This window comes from Halyomorpha halys, unplaced genomic scaffold (genome assembly GCF_000696795.3).
Source record: "Halyomorpha halys isolate HHAL.00 unplaced genomic scaffold, Hhal_1.1 Scaffold53.1, whole genome shotgun sequence".
In the NCBI taxonomy this organism is placed as follows: Eukaryota; Metazoa; Arthropoda; class Insecta; order Hemiptera; family Pentatomidae; genus Halyomorpha; species Halyomorpha halys.
This window is the reverse complement of record NW_027109243.1, coordinates 1,448,448-1,459,064: the sequence shown is the minus strand read 5'-3', so window position 1 is coordinate 1,459,064 and position 10,617 is coordinate 1,448,448. Positions and strand designations below refer to the sequence as shown.

General features: G+C 29.0%; 1 protein-coding gene across 5 annotated transcripts in view; it reads right to left on the bottom strand.

Moving 5' to 3' along the window:
• rdgB (retinal degeneration B) overlaps positions 1–10,617 on the bottom strand; it is a 184,052-nt gene that overhangs the window by 7,530 nt on the left and 165,905 nt on the right. For 4 of the 5 annotated variants that reach the window (XM_014438141.2, XM_014438155.2, XM_014438148.2 and 1 more), the window contains 2 exons: positions 9,542–9,722; positions 7,907–8,175 (listed from right to left, as the gene is read on the bottom strand). In XM_014438141.2, the coding sequence (XP_014293627.1) occupies positions 7,907–8,175; positions 9,542–9,722 (450 nt within the window). Of the gene's footprint in view, positions 1–4,323; positions 4,433–7,906; positions 8,176–9,541; positions 9,723–10,617 lie in introns of all 5 variants that reach the window. The other variant, XR_001344934.2, reaches the window with a different exon arrangement.

Sequence of the window (10,617 nt, the reverse complement as noted above, 5' to 3'; positions counted from 1 at the left end):
GAATCTTAATTGAGTCCCAGATGAAGGCCTGAAATTCAGCACAAATAAATAATTTTTGTTAATTTGTGTATTTTTGCGTCAACTATTTACACCTGATTATAAATAGCCCAGATTATAAGATAGGCTGGGTGGCGGTCAATAAAGGTATCAAAATAGTAAATTAAAACTATTTATTGTTAACCAGCGTTTCAACCCACTTTGCAGGGCTGTCAGATTGAAACAGAGATGACGACTGTGTCGACTATCTTCTTACAATAAAAGTTATATATTTTTTCTAATACATATTACCAATAGGGACGTGACGGCTGTGGGGGTTGGGACGCAGGTCCCACCTCGCTCGGTTCGGAATGTTGTGTGTTCGATTCCCACCTGGGGCAGTTAAACTTTCATTTTTCGGCGGTCCAAAAGAATGAATCTTGACACTCACACCTTGGTTAGTATGCGGCGGCAACCTAGGTAGCTGTCAGGGATTGGCAAGAAGGACCACTAGACCCACTTGCCGGATTTGTTCCCCCCACCAAATACCAGTACCAGTACATATTACCGATTTATACTTGCTTCTTTAAGAAAATAATTAATGACAACAGGAAAAAATTGGGTCTTTACTCCAAAAAGGTTGCTGACCCCAGATCAAGACCAACTAACTCCCTTCAATAAAAAATAAAAACTCTTTGATTTATAGTTATATATTGTTTCACCTTGACAAATCCCCAAATATTATCATTTAAATAATCTAATTTACTTCTAACTATCAAAGTTGGGAAAAAATTAGCTATAGTTGAAACTAATAGCTAAAATTGCCATGGATACGATATTTATTTATCAATGGTTCATTCATGAATAAGGGTCGTATCCATGGCAATTTTAAATATTAGTTTCAATTATAGCTAATTTTTGCCCGTCTCAGCTAACTTTAATAACAGTTTATCAAATTTTGTAAGTAATATTGTAGTCTTAATTAAATATGAAAAATACTTCAAGTTCAAGATTATAACTATAGTAAAACTGATTAGAAAATACTTCATCTAGAAGACACAAGATAAAAAATTGCTTAATATAGGGTGACCTCAAAGTAGTTATTATCCAGTTTTATTATGGTAGAGTGATGTTTGTATTTAGTCCAAAAATTAGATTAAAAAAAATATTATATCTTTTCTGGCCACAGATTAGCTACACATTGTTTGCAGGACACTGTTTCTAAGACTTTTCTGTAAGATAGAAAACTACTATTATTAACACAAACTTCAATGATCCAGTTTAACACTCAACTATTTATTTTAAAAAACCTCAAACGTTTTGGCCCTTAGGCCATTTTCAAAGAGACAACCTTATCAGTGAATTGTCTTTTTTTCAGGCTAACTCCCCATGTCCTAAACAAACCTGTATAATTTCAATACAAAACTATTCTTCGAAAATTGTTTTTACTTTTGTATAAACCTCATTAACAATAAAACCTTCAAAACTATTCTTCTAACATGTTGAAGGTAGGTTTTATTGTTGATATTGTTAATGAGGTTAATAGAAAAGGAAAAACAATTTTCGAAAAATAGTTTTGTATTGAAATTATGTGGTTTTATTTAAGACATGGGCAATTAGCCTGCAAAAAAGACAATTCAATGGGTAAGGTTATCTCCTTGAAAATGACCTAAGGGCCGAAACGTCAAAGTTTTTAAAATAAATAGTTGAAAGAAAAAGCAGATCATTGAAGTTTGTGTTAATAATAATAATAATAAACCACTTGCAAACAATCAATATATTTAATCAGTAATCTAATAGAAAACTACTTTAAGCCCTCTAACATACACATTATATATCGATGGCTTACTTCACAGTGGTGCTAAGTAAATTTCCCGTAACTTTTATAAACAATACAATTAAAGGAAGTGGAAACATACTTAGCACTAGTGTGAAGTAAGTCATCGATATTTACGCTCATCTTAGAATATAAATGGCTCAATGAGCCATTCTTTTATTAACACAGCAGATTATAAAACAAAGATTGAAATAAATAATTGAAATTATTATACATTGAAATAAATAAAGTAAAATTAAAGAACTACCATGCTACAATATTAAATATAAATAGACATACCATGCAATGATCGTTTGTATATACGTATAATACATTAAGTCTAGGAGTGTTACAATAATTCTACAACAAAGTGCTAAAATTAAAATAAGTTTTAAACTTAAACAACAAAATACTAACAAAAAAGTACAAACAACTTTAATTAAAATAATGAAATAATTTAGAAAGATATCAGCAAAAAAAAAAAAAAAAAAGAAAACAAACAGAGAACTGGAGTGTTAGTAACATACACATTCATAATAATACTAGTAAATTGAATAAATGTTAAATAAATATAACAAGGGCCAACAAACCGGAAGGTCCGATGTCGATGACAATCTTTGCTACCAACAATGCTGTATCAGAATCATATCAAAACCCGAATCTTCAAGATCGGACTTAAAATCATCCTCTTATCTGCTTTAACTAAATGCCCTTTGAATGATTTATTCATAAACACAAACATGTCCAATTCAAATGTTAAGTATTATTTCAATTGTGGTCACTGAATGAAGATTACTCAATTTGACACTGTCTGAATTCTTTGACTGACACATCATTTTCAAAAACCTTACAGTTAAAGAGCTAAGTTGAAATCAGGTCATGTTATAAAAAGAAATTTTTAAATCATACATTCATAAATTCCTTCCTAAGCATTCAATTTTCCCTTGTCAGTCACAAATCAAAGCATATATTCAACGACAAAATGTTCTGTTTCTATTTCTTTGTGTGCGTTTGAACAGCCTAGCGCAAAAACAAAAAATCATATGAAACTGAAATTGCATATTTAAAACAGGACTTTTTTGTTAAAATTGAGTAATCAGAAGTGTATCAATGTAGAATTAGATAGTTTTTAATATCAGGCAACATTTATCCTTATCTTCCTAAAAATACCTTTAATTTTGTTAGTTTGGAAAAATTACCCACCTCACATTCTTACTTGTCATTAAAAATGGATAAATATAACCTATGAAAGGTTTTGGTAGTTAACTTAAGGAGATAAGGGAAAAAAATGTTTTACAGGCTGAAAAGACATTTCCAGGGATAAGAACAATAATATAGATGTATTATATATTGTTGGAAAGCCAAAGATTTCAGAAAATAATATTTAACAAAGTGGATCATACAATGTAATGGTGGAGAATGACAAGAAATGCATAACACACACATCTAAACACTCAGTCTAAAAAGAGTCAAGAAATGATGAAGAATGACATGGAAATCATTGAGGATAAGAATTATGCTGGCGAGGAGATTGACGTGGAAGAAGCAGAAGATTCAGAACCAGGACTGAGAACATAAACGTTTTTATTTCCCCAATAGGGGTATTCATGATGTTGTGTTAAATGTTATATGTTTTACCATGTTAAATGTTATAACTATAGGATTATGAGCAGCCCTATTTGAAGTCATGTTAAACGTTAAATGCATAAGAGTCCCTAGCGGATTTTCTCAGCAACTTGTTGTATAAGCCTTTATGTTTATAACCTTCCTTCCAGTCCCTCATGTTATTGTTTACTTCAGTTTTGATTTAAGTAATTAATTAAAACATGCCTAGAGTGAGTGAAAAGTGGAATTTGTGTGAAAGTTTAGCTTATGAGTGTCTTATTGATCTTCAAACTTGTGAAGAAGAGAATGAAGATGAGCTAATTGACAACTGTATTGAAAGTCACAACAACTAATATGGCGGCGATCTCAACTGGTCTATTGTGTGACGTCATTCTCGATTTAACTGACCAAGTAACAGACTCTCAGCCATGTTAAATGTTATTTCGTTTTACCACGGCAAAAGAAGGCCATTTTTTTCGATTTAACACGAGTTTTTCCATTTAGCACGCTTTAACATAGATCATGAATACCCCTAATGAATACAAAGCTTCAGTAGTGAGCAAATAAGAATCATTTTGTAAACTTATTGATTCGAATTATTTAATTGAATATAAATTAACAATCCAGTTCAATGAAAGAAAAAAAAAATACATGAGAAATAGAGGCCGAGTAGAGTAATAAAAATACCTTTTCTTCATCGATCGACATAATTTAATCAGACAGTGCAAAAAATAGGCTTTGTGATTCGACATCATACCAGGCATAAAAATAATCCATTATACATTAATTATTCTGAGAAAACAATTCAACATATGATATTAACATTTACATGCTTGTTAGATCTCATATTGCTTTTAATAATTAAATTATACAATCACTGTGTTCCCAGAAATTTTAAACACTGTTACCAACATAATTCTGATTACCTCGTCAACAAGTCGACGATTCTATAAATGATAACAATGCCACTTTTTAATGAAAATCTTGGTTAAGTCTCAAACATCTGATCTCTTTGCGACCATTCCACTGCCACATCTGTTGTATAGATAATAAATAGACATGTTTAAATGTTATTAAAGAAGCAACCGTTTCGTGGAACAAAAAAAAAATTAAGAAATAAATTTATAAAAAATAAAATAGTCTACTCAACCTCAATTTACCAAGTCAAGTAAAAACCAAAAATAAATCACTCCACTGCGGTAGATTGACTGTTTGTATGACCAATATTTTGAAACATATTTAATCTACCACAGTCGACTTGATTAAAAATGTAAATTATCAATAACTTACATCTAAATATTGGATTATGAACATGCTAGGTTTTCCAACAAATTCAAAATCATTTTATATGATTTATATACAGCTAAACCTACTGTCAAAAAAAAAAAATAAATAAAAAATGATACAGAAAGAACTTTTTGTTATAGTTTTATATATATTTATATATGTGTAATGACCAATTCAAATATATAAAAAACTCAAACAGTATGAGAATGAAATGAAAATATCTTAACTCACATAATATGCACTGGGAACCTACAATGCATGAATAATTATCTTAAATAAATTTCAAATTTTAATAGAATATAAAATGCATCTACAAAGATCTAATGAAACAAAATATATATAATTTATACAAAATTTAAAATAAATTATATTGGAGAAAATAATGAGGATGCAGCCATTTTTATATTCTTTTTATTTGATATGCCGACGTTTCAACCTAAACATGCGGGATGTCATGAGGGCTAAATTTAAACAAATATTACATGAGATACGAGTTGCCAAATTATACAGGAAATAAAATTGAAAAAAAAAAAAAAGAAATTATAAAAATAATTTGTTTCATTATATGACCTATACTTTTAAAAAATAAAAAATATTTAAAATTATAATTGCCTAAAGGTCAAATACTTAGAACAAAAATACAATGTTTTCAACACATAAGTTATTCCATTGTTGGACATTTTGAGGATACTGATAGATATGAATTATCTAAATCACAAAGTATTGTGATTGTGCAAAATTTTGAATTTGAAGCAGAAATACATATATTTATATCACCTTAGTTGAAATAATCAAGTCTCGCAAAATGTCTGTGTTTGGTAGGCCAAGCAAAAAAAAGAAAATGAAATAATATATTTAACAGAGGTACATGCCAGGGGTGTGACAGAAACTTTTTCGATAAAATCGACCTACTGGAAGTGCCACTTAAAAGAATCGATTTTTCAGATTTTCTCAAATATCCATCAATTGATTTTGATTATATTCGCTATATCAATGTACAATTGAATGACCTTTAATGTCAGGTAGGTCTTATCCTCATTGGAATTGTACGACAGGGCTTAAATGCAGATTTTTCAAAACATCTTCCTCTATAGTATTTGAAAAAAAAAAGTTAGCAATACTAAGTAATAGATAAATAAATAATATTAAAGAATTCTTCGACTAACTAAAGAAAAAATAGAGATTGCGATTCGAATGGGAAAAGCCAAGACTGAACGATTTTTCCCGATTGCGTCGCGGCTTTGTTATCTTTGTATAAACTGTAGTATTTGTGGCAGGAACAAAACTTAGTAGTATTATATAATAGTATTTGAAAAAAAAAAGTTAGCAATACTAAGTAATAGATAAATAAATAATATTAAAGAATTCTTCGACTAACTAAAGAAAAAATAGAGACTTGCGATTCGAATGGTTTTGGCTGTATTGTGTGTAGGCCGAAACATTGGAGCGTTAAAATAAGAAAAAAATTGTTGAGACTACATGGATATTTTTTTATAACTACTAAGTAGTTAAAAATTTGTCTCAAACAAAAATTAGCATATAATTTTTTTTTTACACAAAAACTTGTGGATGTATGTAGGGTGGTAAGTGAAAGTCATGTGATGCATACACCAGATCATATTTTCATCTATTTCAATAAAAAATTATTTTAATTTCAATACTCATATTATTAATACTATAACTCTTATCTTATGTTATTTTTGTTTCAATTTTAGCCCTTATGATGGACCACATGATTGGGTCAAAACATTGGCATATCAAATAAAAAGAATGCATCGTGATTATTTTCTCAAATATGGAAACAACAGTTGACAAAATCCATGAACTAAAATAAATTATAATTCTGCTTTGATAAGTAAACTTATAATTATGAAACTATTTGATCAATAAAAAAACAAATCATAAATATAACTTAATAAATATGGGCCGGTTGCCAAGTCGAGAGTTAATTTAGTTTCAGGCCTATTTGCACCTCATCTCAACTATCAAGAAAATAAAAATGTCATTTTACTCCTGATTCAATCTACTTCAGAGAAAAGTTCAGTCAGAAAAATTATGTAGGTAAGCGAGAAATTCTTCATATGGTAAACAAGTTGAACTAAAACGATTAAAAATAGACTGTAAACAACCTCCGATTTTTTTATTCTGTTGAAACGTAAAAATAAAAAACTTTAATCAATCCTCTCTCAATACTATTTGCCAAAATTTCCTGAACTGGAAATGATGTAGAAACATAATATTTTCTTTGATTTACCATAAAGTAATCTTTAAACTAATGTAAACTTTTTTTTTTTTTTTATTCCATGAATAAATGAGGAACTACTGATCAAAATACACTTAATCGATTTTCTGATAAAATTCATTTTACAATGGAATATTAAATTATTTTTTAGCAAGAAATCTAAGAATGTTTTAGATCATATTGGTTTTAATTACTTATTTATAAGAGTTACGAAGTTTGAGTTTTCACAGGAAAATTAATTTTTTTTATTCAATGAGTTTTTTTATGGATCAAAATACATTTTGTTCTGGAGCTCCTAAAATTAAATACAATCCAGAAAAAAATTAATTTCTATTCCAGCTACCAGCCCAAAAAAAATTTAATTATATCAACAAAACTGTATTATTGAATAATTATACTTGATATAATTATATCGAATACTTAATCTTTTAAATTATAAAAATTAAAATAAACAAGCCTGAAACAAAAAATAAATAAGAAAAAAAAACACTTTTACTTGAACTATAAAGACATGCTAAGCCATAATATTACACTCATGTGAGTTTAGGAATAATTGGAATTAAGAAACAAATGTTTTTATGAATAGCTAACTGTGAGAGTTTTAAACAATATTTTAAAGAAATGTATATCATCTAGTTTTTTTTTACAAGAAATAATTTCCGAAATGAAGTATAAATAAATAAGTTCAAAAAACTTTCGAAAATTGAGTCCAGTAGGAATAACCAGCAATATGCCAATAAGTAGTAGATAATGATATTATTTAAGTAAACGTTAAAGCATTTTTTTTAAAACTAGAAATATAAACAGAAATGATATCAACACAGTGAGCTCTTACTTATTTTATGATCTCTAAAATAAGAACAATATTTTTAGAATATTATTAATAGCATAATTAGGTATGTATAAAATATTTATTCCCAATTTTTATACTGAAAATCTCAAAACAATTTAAAAATTTCTAAACATAGATTATTGATTACCTGCGCCGCCTAATTGATGCAGAGTGACTGAAGGCCGCTCGTGGAACTAGGACCATTCTCGCATTACCTTGAGCCGGCCTGGATCCACCGTGTGCGAGCAAAGTGCTCAAATGTGCTGCATATCCATCACTCAAAACAGTTGCATTTGATTGATGCTTTTTGGATACTTTCCCGACAATGAAAATTTCAAAAGGTTTAAGCCCAATCGAGCTGTACACTGATATGTCCTTATTACTTCCATAGGCAGCATGAATTATCACATTGTGGTCCTAAAAAAAGAAATTAATGGATTCTTAAATTTGAGTTTTCAAAATATTAAAATATTGTAAATTTTATTATAAATAAACTAACATCCCCTGTAGCAGCTTCACCCTCTCTCATAAATAAAAAACTTCGAGAATTCAAACTAATAATTCACTATTATCATTATTAATAAATTATATTTTGAGATTAGCCTCCAATGTGTAGTTCTTTGCCTCAGTTCTTTATTGGAAATAATTTCGAGCCAGTGAATACCAAGCATTTGCAAACAAATGATTGAAATTTTCCCATATTTCTCCTCCAAGTTTCAGATGTGTACAACTGTGCTAAGAGGATATCTGTTTTAAACTTACCAAATTTCATATCCTGAAAGATAACGCTCTTGACCCTCTAGACTTTTTATGATTGGATGAATGATTTGTTGGTTTTCGGCATTCTGTTCCATATATACTCATTTTCCTAGATAGATATGCCATATATGCAATCTATCTTCAACTCTGCATTTTATCCTCATTTCCTTTGTTTTAAATATGTTTAAGGACAGACCCACCATTGCTGATTCTTTCTAGAGTGATTGATCTTTATTTGGCATAACCTTGTTTATAGTCGTACTGTCCATCGCCAGATTCACATTTCGACAAAGGTCTGTAACTGCTGACGATGAAAACTACAAAATTTGGTAATGTAGTTTTCATGGTCAGCAGTTACAGACAAAAAATGTTTTGTTTTTTTATATTAGGGGTATTCATGATGTGTTAAATATAAAAAGTTTTAATATGTTGTTAAAAGTATAGGATTGTGAGCAACCTAATTTAAAGTCCATGTTATATGTTAAATGTACAAGAGCTTCAAAGCCCACGTGCTTACAGGGCAACTTGTATTATAACTTTCTAATCTTTACGAGATAATAAAATTTGGAACAGTTTCGTTACATAATGTTTCCTCTACCTCACTTGTTCCTTGTTTCCACTCCTAGTTTGTTTTTTTTTCACATAACTTATTATTATTGTTATCCACTACATGGAGTTTAAAAACATCCAAAACAAAATCATTACGAACCGCAAGCAACTCGCCTATCAAAATGATAACAGATAAAATTGTGTGAAGCTCGGTTGGTCTGTTTCATGTCATCATTCTCCATGACAGACTCTCAGTCATGTTATATTTTATATTGTTTTAACATGATAAAAGAAGGAAATATTTCTTCACTAAAACCCTTTAAAATGTTAAACTAAAGATCATGAATACCCCTATAATAAAATATTATCAACCTATTACAAAATAATTTTTTTTTAGAATTGTTTAAATTAAAAAACAATACATTTTTAAAAAATAGGATACTATGTTAATTAGTTCAAAGACAAATAAAATTACTTGAATCAATCCTTTGAGGTAAGCAGCTTTATGACCAAGAGGATCCGTCGAAAGGCCATCTGCAAACGACACAAGTCCGTGAGGAAAATTATGTTGAGCCAGCCAAGATAAAACTCTGCACTGCTGCATGTCTGGTCGTCCGGTTATATAAATTATCAAATAACCAAGCTCTTGCCAATGCCTAAGAAGTAAATAAAAAAAAAAAAATGTTTAATAAATTTTCATATAAATATAATATATATATTGTAATATCCTCTTTTTTAATCAATAGTTGATATTTATATTTTTAAGGGATTTTAGTTATGTTTTTATTTTATGTATATCGTTTCAGTATTGTTTATTTGTTATTTTAAATCAAAAAGCAAGTTTTCATTGCCTAAAATAAATAAGCTATTCAAAACAAAGAAGATGGTGGTGCGCATCCTTCCAAAGTGTTCGTTGAATTGTTTGTGTTGAGATAGATTGAAATTTTTCAACTTTTGTTGTTTCTATACAATACTTATAGAAAAAGAAGAAATAGAAGAACATAACAATTATCAATAAACTATTTACTCGTAAATCATAGCAAATAAAGCAGAGCAATTGTACTACAATAGATTATTTTTGGATTGACCAGTGAACATTATCATCTCTCTATAGAAGAGAGGAAACAGGTACTCTTGATTTGGCTAGCCTGGTGAGAAGACGTCCGTCGGCGAGAAGTGGGAAGGACTGGAAGTCATTGTTAGGAATTGGACATAGCATCTTAGACAAGAAGATATTAACAATTATCAATCATCAGGGGAAAATGTGTAATTGCTTAGTTTTGTTTCCAACTGGAATTTATTGTATTTGTAAAATAGCTATTAATTAAGTTTAAGTGTTATTAGTGGTAAAGTGTCATCTGTTTCTGATTGCCTGGAAACCTGCCCTGAGAAAAGAGTATTAGGTTATAAAATTTAAATAAAATTCTATAATCTATTTAATATTAAAGTTTTTAATTTGAACCCAAGGTATCTTTTATATTTGAAATAAGTTAAAACTATTAAAATTCTTTTTATTTTATTTTAAATAATTTTTGATTATTACATAAATTG